The sequence below is a fragment of the Hemicordylus capensis genome, chromosome 5, assembly GCF_027244095.1.
Source record: "Hemicordylus capensis ecotype Gifberg chromosome 5, rHemCap1.1.pri, whole genome shotgun sequence".
Taxonomy (NCBI): Eukaryota; Metazoa; Chordata; class Lepidosauria; order Squamata; family Cordylidae; genus Hemicordylus; species Hemicordylus capensis.
In genome coordinates this window covers 38,233,813-38,255,563 of record NC_069661.1, presented here as the reverse complement: position 1 = coordinate 38,255,563, position 21,751 = coordinate 38,233,813, and the positions used below count along the sequence as shown (strand labels likewise).

Below are 21,751 nucleotides of genomic sequence, written 5' to 3'. Positions count from 1 at the left end.
CTAAAAACAGAGCTACAAATCTGAGAGCTACTGTTAATCTCTTTATTTTCCCCTCACTAATGACTAACTGACCCTATGCTTTTATCTTTAGATTAGCAATTAAAGAAACAAGCACAATTAGGATGAATATCAAGGCTGCTTCACTGCTTTGCTTGCTCCCTCAGATGAACTTAGTTTAGCATTAGCTATCTGTTCAAAAGCATAGCATAACAACTTAATTATGGAAGAAAATTATGTTTGAAAGCTAAATAATATTTGCCAGGTCCCTAGGAATATTGAGGGGAAATGTACATCAGCAAACTGCATTGGAAATGAGATGCTCCCATTTGCAGATACGGAAATGAAGGCATAAGATTTTGGTAACTTGTTAAGAAACTTGTCAAGGAAAGAGTCAGTGAGGAGACTGGGCGCAAGACTAAACTAAACACGAGACTAAAAACCATTGCAATCAACGGGAGTCTTTACCTAAACTTCAGTCATTAGATACTGTGGCCCACATGTTGTGCACCGTTGCACAGATATTTCCAATCAGCCCACACTGTTTTGGACATCTAAGGAAGCATTGGCAGTCTTGCTCAAGAGTCATAGTGAATGATAAATGATGAATGATAAATAATGAATAACCAGCTCTCAGCACACATGAGAATAATCAAATGCATCTGTATAACACATGTAAAAATACAATGACATAATACCAAATGAAAATACAACATACAATGGAAAAATAAGAAAACAGTGTATACAGGTCCAGACAGAGGTCTGAGATGTCTTCAGAATGAGGAAATGATGAGTCCAGACAGAGTCTGAGATGTCTTCAGAATGAGGAAATGATGGGTACATGCAGTACAGGTGATAAGTCCCAAATCCAAAGGGAGGAAACGATGTACTCAGTGAGATGTTGTAAATGCATATAGTTCAAGTCATGTATCCTTCATTCAAAAAAAGCAAACAACATACTCTGTGATGACTGATGATGACTGATGATGGAAGACAAATCACACCAGGGAAAAACCACAAACTAACAAAAAACTAAATGCCGCATAAGCTGTAGCCAAGGGTGAGGAAGACAAACGCAGATAATCCTCTAATAAGAAATAACTAACGAAAAACTGAAAAGGAAACTGAGATGAAACAAATCCAAAGGGTATAAACTAGGAAACCCTGTGAATGGTCTCAAGGCAGAAGATACCATAAGAAACAGGACAGATCATTGGGGTATTTCAGACCTTGAGGTACCTTGGTTGAATAATAATGAATGAAAAAAGCTTCTTTCTGAAGAAGAGTCTGACAGACACAGGGGCGTAGCAATGTTAGAGTGGGCCCCGAGACAAGATTTTAAAATGTGCTCCGTCGCTGAAGCTCAGCTCATGAAGTAAAGAAATCTTAAATGAGGCTGAATAGTGGTAACAAAAAGGATAGTAAAATCTATCTATCTATCTATCTATCTATCTATCTATCTATCTATCTATCCTATGTGCCACAACAGAACATCATCCTAAATTGTTTTTTTAAAAGGTTTTGTAAATTGTGGATGATGCAAGTCATTTAATGGTACTAGAGAAAGACATGCTGTTCTGGTAGCTCCAGGTCTTAACATTCACATCAACTTCGGAGGATGAATACAAGTGAAGGAAGCCCAGGCGGGTGCATGGCTGGGGGAGTCAGTCATGTGACTTGCCTCTGGGGGCCCCCCCAAGGCAGTGGGCCCCCAGACAACTGTCTCCCCTTGCCCTATTATAGTTACGCCCCTGGACGGACGTCTGCTAGAGCAAAGGAAGATCCACAGTACTTATACAAAATAAACGAATATAATCAGCAGAATGTTGTTTTTCAATATAATGCATCACAAGAGGAGCTTGTACCACCTTATGCAAAATGCGAGAACGGTGTTCAGCAATCCGAACTTTGGCACTTCTTTCTGATTTGCCAATGTATCAAAGATTGCATGGGCACTGAATCACATAAACAATGGCTTTAGAACTGCAACTGGCAAAAAAACCCGCAGCGGAAATGATTTGTGAGTAACAGGATGATGTACAAACTTGGTAGGAACAGCTAATGAACATACCGAACAATGACCACAGGAAAAAGAACCAAATGGTTCAGAACCATGCTTGTTCAAAGGTGAAAAATCAGTACTTATTAACATATATCTATAATTCTGAACCAGAGAGACTGGGGCAGGAGGCGGGGGGGGGGGGTGTAGAAGGAACAACCGACCAATCAAATTCTCCTAACAAAACCCCTAAAAGTAAGTAAACTACTGCACAGATGCTCTGTGCGGGTTCAGCTAGTTTCATTTAAAGTTTTTTGACGTCATTCCCAGTTCACCCACCCCAAGCCCAAGCCTCCCTTCCCCCCTCAGCACTGGTTGGGGGAGAGATGAAAAAAGAAAGGAGAGAAGGAAAGAGAAAGAGAGATGAACAAAGCAGAAGGGGAGGGGAGGGAGGGGCAAAGGGATACTCACCATTGCACTACTAGTAGGTGTGGGTAGATCAGAAGGATTTCTATTCTAAGAATAGTTCAAGGAAGTTGTCCCAGATTTCGGACCATTTATCCAATTTGCTTACTTTTAAGAGGGCCCATTTTTCATCTGCTGCTAGCTCAAGCAGGTCCTGCACCCAATCCTCACTCCGAGGGGGACTGGGAGATTTCCATTGCCTCAATATTAACCTCTTGGCTACCAGCAAGCGCTGCCATAGGCATTGTTTAGAACTGGATTTTAGTCCCCATTCAGAAGGGATAAACCCCAAAACTACATGCAGATCCTTCAGTGCAAGAGATGAGTCCATCTCTAAGTTAATTTGCATAGTAACCTCCCTCCAGAAGCCTTGCACTATGGAACAGTCCCAGAACATATGTGCTAAATTGGCATGCAGATTACTGCATCCCCAACAGTTACTATTTGAGGAAATTTCTAATCACTTAAGATGTAGAGGGGTCCAATAGGTCCTGAAAACAATCTTCTGTTGGATTAGGTGCAATTTGAGATCCACTGAGCTGCATTTAACACTACCTAAAATATCTTGCCATTGCGCTGGTGACCAGAGGCGTAACTAGGGAAAACGGCGCCTGGGGCAAGCACTGAAATGGCACCCCCCCACACCGTGCCCCCCCCACTGCCCCCCCATACTACATTATACTTAGGTTTTTCCTCACAAGCGCCCACCGCCGCCGCCAAGCCAGGCCACTGACTGGCCGCCAGGCGCCAGCAAAGCAATGGGGGGACGGCAGGCGGTGTGGAAGGGACCGCTTGTAGGGAAGGGGGCACCGACGTGCTCCCTTGACTGCTGCAGCGCTGCTGCACTGAGTAGGAAACATTTGTATTAACAAAAAATTAATTTTTTTAAAAAAAAAATTTGGTCATGGCGGCGCCCCCCACATGACCAGAAAAGATGGCGCCCGGGGCACGTGCCCCCCCTGCCCCCCCTATAGTTACGCCTCTGCTGGTGACGCTTTATCTGTAAGTTCCAGATTCCATTTGTCTCTAAGTAGACCTAATCCAGGATCCATGTCTCCATGCACACAGGCATATAAGTATTTATTTAGTTTTGGGAGAGAGGACAACTTAATGGCATGCACTAATATAACTGGAGTTGCTGGGGCCACCAGGGCGTCCGGACCAAATTGAGCAGATATGTTATGTTTCAGTTGCATATACTGCCAGGCAGTTGCCGGTGGTAAATGGAACTCCTCTTGCAAGAGTGCAAAGGGTTTGTAGTTATCATCTTCATTTATCAGCTGTGATAACCAGCTGATTCCTTTTTCTGCCCAATGTTTCCATAAAATTGGCTGTTTGCCTATCAATACGTGCAAGTTTCCCCACAGTGTCATATCCATGTGGGCACAGGGCTCAAACAGAGCTGTGAAGAGGTTTCTCTGGGGAAACAGCAGGCCTCGGATTGCTTATAATAAACTCCAGCTAGCCGCAGACAAAGGGGGCTTCAGCCTAGTGAATCTTAGATTGTATCATAACACGTTTTTAATCGCACAAGCTAAACACTGACAAGCCGGCATGGAAGGGGAAAAGCCAGCATTGGCTCAAGTGAAGCTAGCGGAACTGAAACCCTTAGAGGGCTGGGAAGCACTGGGCTCGAGATATCTTAAACACCCTCATTACCAATCTCCTACTACACTAGCATCCCGACATGCCTGGAAGGAACTGGCAAAACAACTTTTTTTTAAAAAAATCTACCAATGTTCAAGCATTCATTCAACGTTCTACCAAGATCTAACAATGTTCAAGCATTATTTTTTTTAAAGCAGACCAACATTCAAGCATTTGGAGACAATTCAATGTCAGCATTGGCAAAAAGGGAAGTTGGGAAGAAATTAGTTTCAGCACTACTTAGATATTAAGTTAGATATTAAGCACTATTGTATATTTCCCTGCTCTACCTGGAAATGCCAGGGATTGAATCTGAAACCTTAGACATGCAAAGCATGTATTCGTCCACTGAGCTACAGCCCCACCCCCTGAGGGACTTAGTCATGACTAACTTTCATTGGACACAACCCATTCACTGCAACATGACATGCACACTAGCCCAAATCCAGCTAAATCTGGATTGACTCAGTCACACTGAAACCTATGGAACAAGTTGGTCAGAAATATATGCAATCAATGCAACTTAGTCACAATTAACTGTAGCTGAACAGAAGCCAGCATGTTTAATCTGGGCCCAAGGATCTTTGAAAACAGAAGAAGCTTTTCTAAACTGCGTTGCTATTCTTCCGCAAAATACCAGAACAGAAAAAACCCATTAGACCATGAACTAAAGTAGCTGCTTTGTTTTCATGTTGCAAAGCAAAAGTCATTGACAATCACTGAAGAAGTTGATTAAGAATTAACATGGGACTTACAGGAATTCCTCGAGATGATTTTTTTTCTATATATTCAAACTGGTGCACAGCCCAACACACCAAGTAAGTGCTCATTGGGACAGATTTTTTGAATGTTGTCTGATTCCAAACACTATCCAATGAAACTGTTTCCTGTGGGGGGAAAAATAATTACAAATGGTACATGCTTGTAAGTAAACCCCCGCTACTATAATTCCTTCTGTGCTTTGCAGAGTGGAATCATTAAAGTTATTTTTTTGCTACACTTATATAATATGGCTTTTTCATTTTTAATGCTCTCAGAGTGGATTTTTCAGCTTCCAATTCTAATTTCAAAAAGGGCTGAAAGCCATTTGATTTATGTTCAGCTGGTTCCTTCTGTAAGCAGGCTCTCCTGATAGTCATGAAAGCATAAAATATTAGCCAGGCGGGGGAGCTAAATCAAGTGAGTCTTCATTTCTGGAGAAAGCATGGAGGGTAAGGTGACCATCTTTTTCATATCATGCACAGCTTTAATGAAACAGACTAGCTTTGTCAAGGAATAGTCCTTGGCTTCCAGATAGATACGTGCAAATTTTATGAGGCCTCAACGGAATTATTCATCTGCAATTTTACTCAAAACATTTTTGTGGGTTTTTCATAAGAAAATATACTCAGCAAAACCACAGCTTTACTATGGCTGTGTTCACACAACCAGGCTAACTTATCTAGGATAATTCACCCAGTCTGCTCCTGATTTTTGCACATCTACATTCAGAAATCCCAGTCAAATCATCTGAAAATGATCATATGCTGCATGGAGACACTATTTAGCTAGCCATGATCTGATTCTAGATTTAAAATCCCGGCTACCCTGTGCCAACTACCACGGCACACAATAGTTTCTGAGTGAGTTAGCCAGCATTTCCACTCGCAGAAGAGCAAAAATCGGGAGCATGTTGGGTGAGTTATCCTGGGTAAGAGGTGAGTTAGCCTTGTCCTTGGTCATATGAGTGCGGTCTGCATTTGTAAGCATTTGCAGTTTTGTCCCTACAAGTTAAATAGCAGGAATGACTTATTTCAAATTATGATAAAAATTTAGATAATTTGAGGAAAGCACTGCATTATGTAGCCACCAGTAACATTGAAACCATCATATCTCCCTTTCTTGGGAATGCTATATGGTCACGTGTCTGCTATTTCCATAACACAGAATGGGAAAAAAAAATCTGTCCATGTGCTTATTATATAGGTTAGTGGGTCCCCATCAAAACAAGCATTTTGAACATCCCATGTACATCATGTGTACTAGGGATGTGCCCAAGCCAGTTTGGCGCCTCCTCTGGGAAGTGACGAACCGGATCGGGCACTTGCATTCGAACCAATTTGGCGGGGTGTGGAGCAGTTCCCTTAAAAAGCAGGTAAGCAGATCCCACTGTCCCCCACCCCATGATTTTCTGGCTGTGCACTGGTATGGCATTGTTCCCTGCAGCCTCCGTGTGGCATTGGCACACACATGGCCAGTGTTCATGGGAAGAGGGAACATCTTGGCAGGGCAGTGACTGTGTTTGGGCTTCTGCCCCACCTCTTTCTCCAGGTGTGTGCCATCTACCCTCAGCCTCTGTGGCTTTAAAGCTGGGGCTGGGCCAGGGACTGAGGAAGGGAAGAGGGAACATCTTGGCAGGGCAGTGACTGTGTTTGGGCTTCTGCCCCACCTCTTTCTCCAGGTGTGTGCCATCTACCCTCAGCCTCTGTGGCTTTAAAGCTGGGGCTGGGCCAGGGACTGAGGAAGGGAAGAGGGAACATCTTGGCAGGGCAGTGACTGTGTTTGGGCTTCTGCCCCACCTCTTTCTCCAGGTGTGTGCCATCTACCCCCAGCCTCTGTGGCTTTAAAGCTGGGGCTGGGCCAGGGACTGAGGAAGGGAAGAGGGAACATCTTGGCAGGGCAGTGACTGTGTTTGGGCTTCTGCCCCACCTCTTTCTCCAGGTGTGTGCCATCTACCCTCAGCCTCTGTGGCTTTAAAGCTGGGGCTGGGCCAGGGACTGAGGAAGGGAAGAGGGAACATCTTGGCAGGGCAGTGACTGTGTTTGGGCTTCTGCCCCACCTCTTTCTCCAGGTGTGTGCCATCTACCCTCAGCCTCTGTGGCTTTAAAGCTGGGGCTGGGCCAGGGACTGAGGAAGGGAAGAGGGAACATCTTGGCAGGGCAGTGACTGTGTTTGGGCTTCTGCCCCACCTCTTTCTCCAGGTGTGTGCCATCTACCCTCAGCCTCTGTGGCTTTAAAGCTGGGGCTGGGCCAGGGACTGAGGAAGGGAAGAGGGAACATCTTGGCAGGGCAGTGACTGTGTTTGGGCTTCTGCCCCACCTCTTTCTCCAGGTGTGTGCCATCTACCCTCAGCCTCTGTGGCTTTAAAGCTGGGGCTGGGCCAGGGACTGAGGAAGGGAAGAGGGAACATCTTGGCAGGGCAGTGACTGTGTTTGGGCTTCTGCCCCACCTCTTTCTCCAGGTGTGTGCCATCTACCCTCAGCCTCTGTGGCTTTAAAGCTGGGGCTGGGCCAGGGACTGAGGAAGGGAAGAGGGAACATCTTGGCAGGGCAGTGACTGTGTTTGGGCTTCTGCCCCACCTCTTTCTCCAGGTGTGTGCCATCTACCCTCAGCCTCTGTGGCTTTAAAGCTGGGGCTGGGCCAGGGACTGAGGAAGGGAAGAGGGAACATCTTGGCAGGGCAGTGACTGTGTTTGGGCTTCTGCCCCACCTCTTTCTCCAGGTGTGTGCCATCTACCCTCAGCCTCTGTGGCTTTAAAGCTGGGGCTGGGCCAGGGACTGAGGAAGGGAAGAGGGAACATCTTGGCAGGGCAGTGACTGTGTTTGGGCTTCTGCCCCACCTCTTTCTCCAGGTGTGTGCCATCTACCCTCAGCCTCTGTGGCTTTAAAGCTGGGGCTGGGCCAGGGGCGTGAGCCTCTTGGCGTGAGCATAAGGGCGAGAGCATAAGGGCTCTCGTCCTTGTGGCTCTCAGCCGTGGGGCGAGCTGCCTGGAGCCCTGAAGATCTTCTCCTCCTGCCTTGACGATCCATCTTCCACCAAGCAAGAAGTCAGCAGGGACTGTATGAGTCTGGTCTTGGTTTTAAATTAAGCCAAGTAGCCGTGGTGGAATAGTCTGGGGAGATGTGTCTGGGAGAGCAAAAAAGTGGGTCTGGAGTGGGGGCGGCAATATCATGGGTAGCGGGCAGAGGGAGGTATGGCGGTGGGAGTTGGGCAGGCCGTTACAGGGGAAAACGGTCCAGGCAATTGAGGCCTGTTCCTTTTTCCGGCCCTTCCCCCAACCCTCTGACCCTAGGGAGCTCTGTGAACACTCCTTCGAGGATTAGGGTGCTGCTGCTAAATGCCAGGTCAGTTAACGCAAAAACATCTCTCATCCACGATTTGATTGTGGATGAGCGTGCTGACCTGGTATGCGTGACGGAGACCTGGTTGGATGCGCTGGGCGGGGTTGGTCTCTCTCAGCTTTGTCCTCCAGGTTTCCAGATCGTGCAGCAGCCCCGCCTCGAGGGTCGGGGAGGAGGCGTTGCGGTCATCTTTCGAGAGACCCTCCCCGTTTCCAGGTGCCCGGTCAGGCAATCTCAGAATTTTGAGTGTTTGTCCTTGAGGGTGGGCCTCCGAGATAGGCTGGGGATTCTGCTGGTGTACCGACCACCCCGCTGCACTTCAGTCTCCCTACCTGAGCTGGCGGGGGTGGTCTCGGAGGTGGCCTTGGGTTCCCCCAGGCTTATTGTCTTGGGGGACTTCAGTGTCCACGCTGAGGTCCCCTTAGTGGGTGCGGCTCAGGATTTCATGGCCTCCATGGCAACCATGGGCCTGTCTCAGTTGGTATCGGGCCCTACCCACGTGGCGGGACACACTCTGGATCTGGTTTTTGCCGATCGGGAAATAAATGATCTGGAGGTGGGGGAATTTGAGATCACTCCCTTGTCATGGACAGATCATCACCTGGTGGGGTTTAGTTTGACTGCTCCGTCTGCCCTCTGCAGGGGTGGTGGGCCGATTAAGATGGTCCGCCCCCGGAGGCTTATGGATCCGCTTGGATTTCAGATGGCCCTCGGGGAGTTTCCAGTGTCCAGAGCTGGTGACCCTGTCGAGGCCTTGGTTGATCTCTGGAATGGAGAGATGGCCAGGGCTGTTGACACGGTTGCCCCCAAGCGCCCTCTCCGGCTTAGTGGAGCCCGTTCTGCTCCTTGGTTTTCCTCGGAGCTTAGGGCGATGAAGCAACTCGGACGACGGCTGGAGCGACGGTGGAGGAAGAGTCGTCACGAATCCGATCGAACACGGGCTAGAGCCCATTTTAGGGACTATGCCGTGGCGGTGGGGGCGGCGAAGAAATGTTTTTTCTCCGCCTCCATTGCGTCTGCTCAGTGCAGGCAAACAGAGCTGTTTCGTGTGGTGAAAACATTGCTCCACACATCCCCCCGGACAATGGGGGAGGAGTCATCTACGGCTCTTTGTGATCGGTTTGCCTGTCGCTTTGCAGATAAAGTCGCTTGCATCCGTGCTGACCTGGACTCCAGAGTTTTGGCAGTTCCGGCAGACGTGCCTCTGGTACCATCTGGTCCCGTTGTGTTGGATTCTTTTCGGTTGGTGCGGCCTGAGGATGTGGACAAGATCCTGGGCAGTGTGCGGGCGACTTCGTGCGCTCTTGACCCTTGCCCTTCATGGCTAATAAAAGCTGCCAGGGAGGGGACAGGTAGATGGCTGGAGGTGATCGTTAATGCTTCGTTAAGGGAGGGCAGGATGCCATCGTGCCTCAAGGAGGCGGTGGTAAGACCTCTATTAAAAAAGCCCTCCCTTGATCCCTCCAACCTGGACAACTATAGACCTGTGTCTAACCTCCCCTTTTTGGGCAAGGTGATGGAGCGTGTGGTGGCGTCCCAGCTGCAGAGGGTCTTGGATGATACGGATTATCTGGACCCTTTTCAATCTGGCTTCCGCCCCGGGTATGGGACTGAGACTGCCTTGGTCGCTCTAGTGGATGACCTACGCCGGGAACTAGACAGGGGGAGTGCGTCCCTGTTGGTTCTGCTGGACCTCTCGGCGGCGTTCGATACCATCGACCATGGTATCCTTCTGGGCCGCCTCTCGAGTATGGGAATCGGAGGCACTGCGTTGCAGTGGTTCCGGTCCTTTCTTGAGGGGAGGGTTCAGAAGGTGGTGCTGGGGGACTACTGCTCGGCCCCCTGGCCGTTGGCCTGTGGGGTCCCGCAGGGATCGGTCTTGTCCCCCATGCTGTTTAACATCTACATGAAGCCGCTGGGAGAGGTCATCCGGAGATTTGGACTGAGTTGTCAGCAATATGTGGATGACACTCAGCTCTATCTCTCCTTGTCATCTGATCCTAGGGAGGCGGTGGATGTCCTGAATCGGGGGTTGGAGGCCGTGATGGGTTGGATGTGGGCTAACAAACTGAAACTGAATCCGGATAAGACGGAGGTACTGTTGGTCAGTAGGAGAGCCAATCGGGATGAGGAGATTTTACCGGTTCTGGATGGGGTTGCACTCCCCTTGAAGGAGCAAGTACGCAGCTTGGGGGTACTACTGGACCCGGCTCTGCTTTTGGAGGCTCAGGTGGAGGCGGTGGCCAGGGGTGCCTTTGCACGGCTTCGGCTGGTGCGCCAGCTGCGTCCCTTTCTCGAGAAGGCAGATCTGGCCACGGTTACCCACGCCTTAGTCACGTCGCGGCTGGATTACTGTAACGCGCTCTACGTGGGGCTGCCCTTGAAGAATATCCGGAAACTGCAGCTAGTGCAAAACGCGGCAGCGAGGGTTTTATCCAGAGCTGCCCGTTGGGAACATGTCACTCCCATTTTGAAAGAGCTGCACTGGCTGCCGGTTCGTTTCCGGGTCCAATTCAAGGTGCTGGTTTTGACCTTTAAAGCCCTAAACGGTTTGGGCCCAGGGTATTTGAGGGACCGCCTGCTCCCAAGGGTTGCTGCCCGCTGGACGAGGACATCTGAGGGGGCCCTGCTCCGGGTGCCGACAATGAGGGAGGCCCGGTTGTCGTGCACTCGGGACAGGGCCTTCTCTGTTGCTGCCCCCAGACTCTGGAATGCTCTCCCAGCGGCCATTCGTTCCTCGGACTCCATCACGGCTTTTAGAAAGCTTTTAAAGACTTGGCTTTTTACCCAGGCTTTTACATGATTGTTTTCTACTGCGGCTTCTTTGTGTTTCTATTTGTTGTATTTGTTGTGTTGTTTTTATGCCTGTTTTTATATGTTTTTGTACTTTTAATATGATGTTTTTATTGTGTTTTTATTGTATGTTTTTAACTTTTGTAAACCGCCTTGGGGCTATATTTTAATGAAAGGCGGTATAAAAATGCAAAAATAAATAAATAAATAAATAAATAAATGTGCATGCCGATGTTGCATGGAGGCTGCAGGGAACAGCCTTGCAGCTGCACACAGCCTCTGAGAGAGCAGGAGCAGGTTGCAGAAAACTGGCGGAGCAGAGGATGAGCAGGAGAGGAGCAGCTTACCTGTTCTTTTTAAAGGAACTGCTCACCACCCTACCGGCGTATGCCTGAGCCATCCCTGCACATCCCTGATGTGTACTACTTGAATAAACTCATCATATCTGAGTGATGTTATTTATTGTTTTGCCATAGTTCTTAGGAAATTCTTTGAAATATGATGTGGATATTGTGATTGTTTTGCTAAACTGATGTTTCTCCCAGCACATGAATTCCTGGATGGCATACCATTATGCACCCAGTAATAAGGGCATCTGTGGTTATGCTAGTTACCGCTCCCTTAGAAGCAGAGGAAATAGGTTTTGTGGGGGAAATGTGGCAAGAATGTCTGTACTTGTGTGCATGCCAGGGTGGTTATGGTTATTACAGTACAGAAGATAATACTAGAAAATACTAGAGTCACATTCCATGACATTTAGAAGCCTAAATGTCAGGCTGGGAGGAAAATCCTCAGATCTGGGAATCTGACAACACTATTGGAGAGCATGTTTTATTCATTGGTGAAGACTATTTGGAGAGTAGCAGTGGCATCTATAGGAAGTGTCTTTGGTAGGGGTGGAGAAATGGATACAATTGATTGTGGTCTGGGTTCTAGAGGAGCCTGGATGACTCACTTTACTTTTCTCATTGTCATCAGTCACCTTTTACATAATCTAACATAAAGTCTGCATGGCATGAATTTTTGAACTACACAAATGTTCTTTTAGAACTGCTAAATATGACTTCATAGGCACATTGGGCAAAGAGGCACCTTGTAAAGTGGTGGCTCTCTTTTTAGAAGGGGGAGAACAACTGTGCCTATTCAACCTAGCATAGCATCTATCCAAAGGCTCCCACTCTTGTGTTTATTTTCAGATTGTGAACCCTTTGGGGACAGGGAACCATCTTCTCATTCATTTTGATATGTAAACCACTTTGCGAACCCTTTTGCGGGGGACTGAACAGCAATGTGTAAACAAAAAGAAGAAGAGGAGGAGGAGGAGGAGGAGATGATGATGATGATGATGATGATTTAGTGGGATGACTTTCAGGATTGGAATGCAATGATTTTAAGTATATAACCTGTTTGAAAAAACTGTAACAGAAGGTAGGGATGTGTGAACTGGCCCAACCTCAAGTCGGTTCGCCATCAAACTGGTCCAGCTTGAGGGTTCACCCTCAAGCTGGACCAGCCCTGGTTTTGTTCAAGGTCGAGCCAGACCCCTCCAGGCTGGCTCAGGGCCAGTTCGGGCCCGGTTCAGACTTGAACTTAACTGGGCAAACTGGTTTTGTGCATATCCCTCACAGAAGGGAAGGGTAGCATTAGATGTCAAAATTGTGTACACTTGCACAGAAATCCAAGAGGGTGAATATGGTAGCCTAGAGGAGGCCAATGAAGATGGTCAGGGATCAGGAAAACAAGCCCTATGAGAAAAGGTTGAGGTATATTTTTTGCTTAGAAAAGACTTGATGGCACTCTTCAAATACCTGACAAATTGCCACATAGAACAGGACAAAGATTTGTTTTCTGCTGCCCCAGAGGGCAGGGCTAGATCTAATGGCCTTAAATTAGTCTTCCTAACAATAAGAGCAATTTGACAATGAATAATTACCTAGGGGGTGGTGGGCTCTCCACTCTGAAGGTCTTTAAGCAGAGGTTAGATAGCCATCTGTTGGGGATTCTTTAAGTCTGGATCATCAAGCAGGGGGTTGGACTAGATGTTCTACAAGCCCTTGTCCAAGCCTATGACTTAGTGAATATCCACAGGTTTCTCACCACAAAATGGTAGTAGCTGTATGGCAACTACTACTCAGAGATGAAAGTTTGGGTTGGTGTACACATTTGATAAATAATAAAATTTGATAAATAATAACTAAAACCATGAACAGACACTGGCCACAATCTAGTGCATGGTTATGTGCAATTAACCCCAATGAAATACATGAGATCTATTCTCATGCAGCTATGCAATGGATTTTGGCTATTCACAATGTGACACTCCCAACCATAGCAGATTAAATAAGATATCTGCCCTAACAGGAATATAAATGATATTAATATGATGTGATTTTATGGGTTATATCTTTCTCTTCTGCAGCAGCAGTACTGTTTCTAGAACTGTGTACTGTAGCTGATATTTTGCTTATGTAAAATATCTAGGAAAACATATTTAGCCAGAAGCTTGGGTGGTTGGAATCTGCATTTTAATTGTTCACTTAATTTGGACATTTGGAAACCATTCACTCAAAGTTATGCATTGGCTTTGACTTTCAATCAAGCTATTCATTGGAAATTCTTTTGGCTGAAATTCATAAAAACTTTTTCCGCTGCAAATCCTAGAGACAGGGAATTTATGTCCTTAACTTCATAGAAAAAGTGGAATTTGGGCCAGAATAGCTAAAAATAGCCTGTTTTCAACCTATGTACTTTGTTTGGGAAAGGGTTTTGACAAAACATCCACATCTATGATTAGAAAAATAGAAATATATTCTGTAATGCCAAACATTCTATAAATGATATCCAGTAAGTTTGATCTGAGTTACTCTAACAGGCTACAATCAACCTACTCCACTCCAGAGTATTCTTTGAATCTCCTGAAGTAATAAAGGACTGCTTCAGATTATATCGGGCAGCAGTGATATGGGACGCTGCTGAAAGGCATCATCTCATACTGCGCGGGAGATGGCAATGGTAAATCCCTCCTGTATTCTACCAAATACAACCACAGGGCTCTGTGGTCGCCAGGAGTCAACACTGACTCAACGGCACACTTCCGATTCAGAGCAAGTGATTTGTTGATCCTTGACACCAGAATGCATCTATCATGCACACATGATACACAGGTATGAATGGCAGAATACATACCTCCACAGGCATATTTGATAAAGCTTGATATGAGTTTTCATGGATAATAGATATAGTGTAAGTTGCCTTTTTGTTAGGTTCATCAAAGCAAGGAAATGACTTCCGGGCATCTGTCGGTTCATGATCTGTAGCTGCTATGCTCCTTTTGAAATAAATGAAAGATTGTTGAATCAAACCATTACTCTCAAATGAGCACTTAGACCTAATTTTCCCAAACGTAAAGGCAATAAAACAAATCTTTCATCAAAATAAATAAAAGGGAGAATCCTACCCTTCTGGCTCACATGCTAATAACCTAAAGAGATTGTCCTGCAAAATATTAAGCACTGAAATATCATCCGTTTTAAAACTGAGGTAAGGTGTAAGATAAGTCTACACAATCAATTATCCGCCAAACTGAAGTGCAACCCAACAACTATGTATTTGGGCCTTCCATCTTGTTACTGTTCTAGGCAAGCAGTAAGAACTGAAAGATCAAAGTTGTTGTTATTAAGTATCATGAAGAGGAGGAGGAGGAGGCTACACAGATGGTGCAAAACTAACTAGCAAATTTACTTAATACAACATAGAAAACCCTTTCAGCTAGCTGCAGGCAACACTGAATTAGATTGGAAACAGAAAACATGGAACCTGAGAGCTGAACTTGGGCACTTCCTGGGATGAAAAGCCAGGAGGGCCAATATACTACAGTTGGGTTACCATTCATTTGAAGTAACCAGCTGTACAGGCTTGGATAAGCGTATGATGAGAGATGAAGATCTGTGAGCAAGCATTTTAAGAATGTGGATTTGGATCTCATGCAAAATGCCACGTGTGTCAACACAGTTATGTAATGGTTTTGGCATGCACTCAGTTTGCTACTTAACCTGCCTGCACTGACTTGGACATCCCACAGCAAACCCCACTTTTGGCAATTTATGGTGGCGCAGTAAATGTGGATTAAGCTACGCACAGATTGTATGCTGAAGTAATATTTCTGGAGGGGCAGCCATGTTAGTCTGTCTCTTATGAGTGATGGATCACTTTAAGCAGCTTGTCAAAAGTTAGCTGGAAACAGCACATTCATAACAGAGACATTGATCACTCTGGGATAACCTTGCATGCCTGCCTTTCATTGTTCATGGAGCATTGCATAATAGTAATTTTGAATGGTCTGGAATGGTGATAGGATGTAGGAAAACAAATTGCTATGGAGCACACTGGTGATGTTTACCATACCAGTGGGTATTAGAATATCTCACCTGCACAGGTAATGAACGACTATAGAAAATTGGATCATTAGGATTGTTGCTGGGGTGTACAATGCATATCTGCTCCCTAAATGGAATACAGCTCTTCTTATCAACATAGTACTCAGAGATGGAGCATGCTTTCCTTCTGATTGATGGGAGAATGCACCTAAGTTGTCTCTTCAATTAATCTAAAATGTCGGTTATTTTCCAACCACATGTCTGCAAATACTTAGAGCTGTATAACATCCACTTTTCTTTTTAAAAGAAAAAAAAATCAAAAAGTAATTAGGAATAAAGATCAGAACTTGTAACATTCCTGAAGATCTATACGTTATCTTGACAGATTATTTGTCAATGTTCTAGTGTCCTTGGATTTTTCCTGCAGTACTTAAATGCTTAACTGATCATAAAAAACTTATAGTGGCATACTGAAGCCTGAATGTACTAGTTTGTTTGATGTTTTACTGCCTCCTAGTGAGATGCCCACCAAGTGGTGCAATTATGGATGGGAAATTGGCAATGAATCATGGTCTGGGGCTAAGTGGATGGATAAGGGCCAAATTCTTTCCCCTGCAGGCTTTGACCCAGGGGCTCTCCTTGGTTCCTTCCTTTCCCTCCCCCTCGCTTCATTCAAACCATCTCATCCATTCTTCCTTCCCACTTTCCCTTCAATGGCAGTCTGGAGAAATGACTGGATGGGGTCTGGAGAAACGACTGCAGAGCTTACAGACATTTCTCTAAAGCAGAAGAATCCAGTGCTATTCACATATGTAGCATCTGACAGGAAGGTGCAATTGGGGGATTTTCTGAGGTAAAGGACCAAAGTCCCTCCCAAACACAGTGTATTATCTCTCTCACCCTCTCACATATCAGGTGATATAACTTCTACCCACACCAATGAAATGATTCAAAAAGATCATGGAGATAACTTTGCAGAGCTGTCTCTGCAATAAGAGATATCAGGACATTATTATAAAATAAACTTGCACAACTTGTGTCGCACCAAGCTAAACAAAGCCAGCCTGTTGTGTAGCATGAGTTTGGGAGGCAAAGTATGGTTTAAGGAAATAAAAGGACTGAAAGGCTGAGGGGGGAAAAGTTGAATGTTTGATATTGGGGAATAGGAAATTAAAGCAAAACTATAGCAAGGGAACTCTCATTAGGAATTGAACCTGGCAAAGTTAACAAGATAAGGAATTCTCTGGAACATTTTATGCCTGTGTGATGCTGGCTTGCAGTGTTATATTTCTGCACATAATGTGCATGGCAAACTAAGATTAAGAGATTATATAAGTGTGGCGCAGCTGAAATTAGGAAATTACATATGTAGCTGTGAGCCAAATAGAAACTAAGCAAGCTGGAGAAAGATAAGGTAAAGAGGAAGTGGGTAGGCCATGTATGAAGAGAAAATGCAGAAACCATAATCAGTTGTCTAATAGACATAAGGTTGGGGTAGGAGTGGGAGGCTAATGTCAGGTGAGCTAAAGTGACCAATTGTGACAAATTACCCCACTATCAGCCCATTAGGAGCCCAGGACTATTAAGCTATAAAGGGGGGTAAGTTAGAGACCCAGGTAGCTTCTTCACTGCAGCCTCCCTGATGCCCATGCTGCATGTGGGAAGACTCCCTCACTGACACTGCAGATCCTGAATTCTGTCCAGTGCCCGACCAGCACTTAGGAACATAGGAAGCTGCCATATACCGAATCAGACCATTGGTCTAGCTAGCTCAGTATTGTCTACACAAAATGGCAGCGGCATCTCCAAGGTTGAAGGCAGGAATCTCTCTCTTAGCCCTATCTTGGAGAAGCCAGGGAGGGAACTTGGAACCTTCTGCTCTTTCCAGAGCAGCCCCATCCTCTGAGGGGAATATCTCACTGTGCTCACACTTCTAGTCTCCCTTTCATATGCAACCAGGGCAGACCCTGCTTAGCTAAGGGGACAAGTCATTCTTGCTACCACAAGACCGGCTCTCTTTCATATCTCACTTGGATAGGAGATGGTGTAATGGGTAAGGGGATGACTTTGAAAATTCATATGCTACTTTTCAACAAAAGTTCTCAAATGATTTGCACAGAAAAATAAATAATAAATGTATAAGATGGTTAAAGGTAAAGTGTGCCATCGAGTTGGTTTCGACTCCTGGTGACCCCAGAGCCCTGTGGCTGTCTTTGGTAGAATACAGAAGGGGTTTACCATTGCCTCCTCCCACACAGTATGAGATGTTCCTATATTGCTGTTGCCCAATATAGGTTTCCCATAGTCTGGGGAACATAACAGCGGGGATTCGAGCTTCCAACTTCTGGCTTTAAAGAAACTCAAGGCAGATACTAGCAACAGCCACTAGAGGGATGCTGTGCTGGGGTTGGATAGGGCCACTTGCTCTCCCCCTGCTAAATATAAGAGGTGCCTCATTGCTCAGTTAGCAGAGGTAGCACACAAATTAGATTGATAAGTTGTAGGCTGGTAACTGAAGCGTACTTTAGGGTGTGCATCTGAGTGTATGTCTGTGCTTGATGCGGAAAAGTAGAAATTGGGACAATTAAATACTGCCCATAAACATGGAACTTTCATACAAGCAGTACTGAAATGCAATTCATATAACCAACATATGGACAGTATGAGGATGAGACTTTCATAGGTTTTCTGACTTTGACTTCCTATAAATTAAGAAAACGGCATACATTCTACACTCCAGGCATGGTTGGGCATTTCTCTCTCTCAGGCAAAAGAGCCCTGGTTAGAGTCTGTTACACAAGAGCTGAAGTGCCGAGTTCCCTAATTCCCCATAAAGCGGAGTCTACCTGTAACAAACCAGCCATGTATGGTGACCTATCTGAAGTTTAATATGCTTTCTAGGACTATAAAAACAGAAGAGTGAAGGGCCACAATAAATGAGTGCCGGGCTGTGTTTGGCTTGGTGGGTGACCCGTTGTACAGGAGGAGAGCTGGTCCTGTGGTAGCAGGCATGGATTGTCCCCTTTACTAAGCAGGGTTCACCCTGCTTTGCATTTGAATGGGAGACTAGAAGTGTGAGCACTGTCAGATATTCCATGACTTGTCGCCTTAGCTAAGCAGGGTCCACCCTGGTTGCATATGAATGGGAGACTAGAAGTGTGAGCACTGTAAGATATTTCCCTCAGGGGATGGTTCCAAGTTCCCTCCCTGCCATCTCCAAGATAGGGCTGAGAGAGGTCCCTGCCGCCTGCAACCTTGGAGAAGCCGCTGCCAGTCTGTGAAGACAATACTGAGCGAGATAGACCAATGGTCTGACTCCATATATGGCAGCTTCCTATGTTCCCCTTAGGGGATGGAGCCACTCTGGGAAGAGCAGAAGGTTTCAAGTTCCCTCCCTGGCTTCTCCAAGATAGGGCTGAGATAGATTCCTGCCTTCAACCTTGGAGAAGCCGCTGCCAGCCTGGGTAGACAATACTGAGCTAGATAGACTAATGGTCTGACTCAGTATATGACAGCTTCCTATGTTCCTATGTTCCTAAAAGACAATGCATCTTCCCAAAGCAGCAGACCAGAGAACATTAGAATGTTTAAAAAAACAACCTGGTGTTGTTGTTTTTAAAGCAAATTATATATTACATATAACAAATATATATAACAAACATAATAAATATATAGCAAAACAAATACATTTTGGAAATAAGTGAAAAAATGATAGGGACATAGGAACAGAGGAAGCAACCATATACTGAGTCAGACCATTGGTCCAGCTAGCTCAGTATTGTCTACACAGACAGGCAGCAGCAACTCCAAGGTTACAGGCAGGAGTTTTTTACAGTCCTATCATGGAGATGCCAGGGAGGGAACTTGGGACTTTTTGCACACAGGTGCTCTTCCATGAGCTGACCCATCCCCTAAGGGGAATGTCTCACATCACTCACACGTTGTCTCCCATTCAAATGCAAATCAGGGTTGACCCTGCCCAGCAGTGGGGACAGCTCATGCCTGCAACCACAAGACTAGCTCTTTTGCCAGTTATTAGCATATGAAATACAGGAGGGTCATAAGAAAAAGTTAGCACCTCCAGTAAAAGAACTATGTAGACTTTGCTGTGTTTCTTTCTTTCTTTTTTTTAAAAAAAGAAATTATTTGAAAAATAAAATAAAATACTATATACAAAAATACTCCTAAAATGGAGGAGATTCAAGGATATTTAAATTCACTCCCTGTTTCAAAAATATTGGATTAACATAGGGTTATACCTGAAAAGGCTATAAAGGTAGAATGAATATAGGATGCAATAGAGAAAGTAAAGCCAGCCAAAAAAAAAAAAAAAAAAAAAAAGTCCAGGTGGCTTCATATCCATGTACTATATTATAAACCATTTTATGGTGCAATAGCAAGGCCTTTGACAGTTATAAATAAGCATTTATAGTCTAGATAAATACCAAAACCATAGAGTGAAGTCAAAACTGTAGTGATTGCTAAGCCTCATGAAGCTATTACCACACCATATTGCTATAGGTTGATGTTCTTATCGAATAGCTATAAAATTTTTATCTTGGTTTTCAAAATAAGACTCATAATGCATTTCCTCATTATGGAGAGAAAGGTCAAGTTGGCTTTGTTGACAGGTTATTGGAAAACTATATCAGGAAACTTATAGCCATTCTGAGTATAGCTTAACACTATGAGAAAGAACAGTGTTTCTAGAAGCTGAAAGGGTGTTCAGTGTTGGATACTTTTTTCTTTTAAAGAATAAACACAATATATAGAGGTGAATATTCTAGAGAACAGACACTTTCAAAGTGTGTGTGTGTGTGTATGTGTGTTTGTGTGTGTGTGTGTGTGTGTGTGTGTGTGTGTGTGTGTGTAAGAGAACATGCAGTGCTGCCCTGTGTCAACATAACTATTTGCATTTAGCCTGGGACCAATGGCAATACAAATTACAGTGGAAGCAAACAAAGGAATATTCAACCTCAAAGTCAAGAACTGAAAAGTCTATAGCTGATGATATCACATTTGCTGTTGACTCCTATTGAAACAATTGACCCCCTGATAACAGGGCAAAGCAGCCACCTAATGGTGCAGTGGGGAAGTAACTTGCCTAGGGAGCAAGAGGTTGCTGGTTCGAATCCCCACTGGTATGTTTCTCACCTATATTGGGCAACAGCAATATAGCAAGGTGCTAAAAAAAGGCATCATCTCTTACTGCATGGGAGGAGGCAATAGAATACCCCTCCTGTATTCTACCAAAGACAACCACAGGGCTCTGTGGTCTCCAGGAGTCGGCACCGACTCGAGGGCACACTTTACCTTTAACTGGGCAAAGAGGCACTTTTTAAAACAGTGGCCCTCTTATGTTTAGCAGAGGGAAAGAAACTGTCCCTCATAAATCCCAGCATTTAGCATCCCCTCCAGTGGCTGTTGTTCAGATTGTAAGCCTTTTGAGGACAGGGAACCATCTTCTCATTCCTTTTGAAAAGTGGTATATAAGTATTCTAAGTGGCTGGACATCGTAACAACGCATTGGTGCGATGGAAGAAGTATCAGAGGGTATTCTCATGATCAGTGGAAAGCGGGCTAAGGGAGCTTAGCCCACTTTCCAGTCATCGTGAGAACCAGCGGGCTTGCAGGCGAGCCTGGTGGTTCCCTGGCGGCTAGCCTGCCAAAGTAGCCCTCCCCTTAGCCCAGGTTAGCTGAGCGGGCGCTCCGCTAACCCGGGCTTCCTGATCGTGTATTGCTCCGCGCTGCGGCAACATATGAAGAGACCCACTGCCAGGAGGCTGCAAGCAGCCTCCTGGGCTCGGGGGTCTCTCCAGCATGCCCCGCACACTCGCACGGGGCATCCTGGAACTTCTGGGGGCCACGCAGCCCCTGATCCCGGCAGTCGTGTGGGCGGCCAATCCGGCTTCCCAAAAATACAAAGAAAGATACCACTCAGTATATATAAAACAATAAAACGTATATGAAACACACGATTGTATTATACGATTGTTTATGTACTTCTGATGAAGCTTATTGTGAAACGAGGACATGTGAAACCTTGTTGAATGAAGTATTGAAGTGATATATGAAATGATATTTGGCATATTTATATTGGTTCCATTGTTTTATATATGCGTTCACGCTTGATTTATTGAGTGGTATCTTTCTTTGTATTTTTGTGTCAGTACTACTCTCCCCCTATATATTTTTCAATCCGGCTTCCCAGGCTGCTGCCTTGATCGTCTGTGGGGAGAGCGGGCTAAGCCCATAGTCCCCACAGAACCCCCTCTGGCAGGTCTCACTGATCATGAGACTTGCCTCTCAGTGTAGCACCATCGCTTCTGAAGAGTTCCAGAAGAACTCTGCTGCTAGTGTGTGTGTGAACATTT

The 21,751-nt window shown here is 45.5% G+C and overlaps 1 protein-coding gene across 2 annotated transcripts in view; it reads right to left on the bottom strand.

Annotated features, from left to right (window-relative positions):
- ENPEP (glutamyl aminopeptidase) overlaps positions 1-21,751 on the bottom strand; it is a 102,883-nt gene that overhangs the window by 69,037 nt on the left and 12,095 nt on the right. For both annotated transcript variants that reach the window (XM_053251608.1, XM_053251609.1), the window contains exons 2-3: positions 14,188-14,329; positions 4,864-4,995 (exon numbers count right to left, since the gene is read on the bottom strand). In XM_053251608.1, the coding sequence (XP_053107583.1) occupies positions 4,864-4,995; positions 14,188-14,329 (274 nt within the window). The remainder of the gene's footprint in view (positions 1-4,863; positions 4,996-14,187; positions 14,330-21,751) is intronic.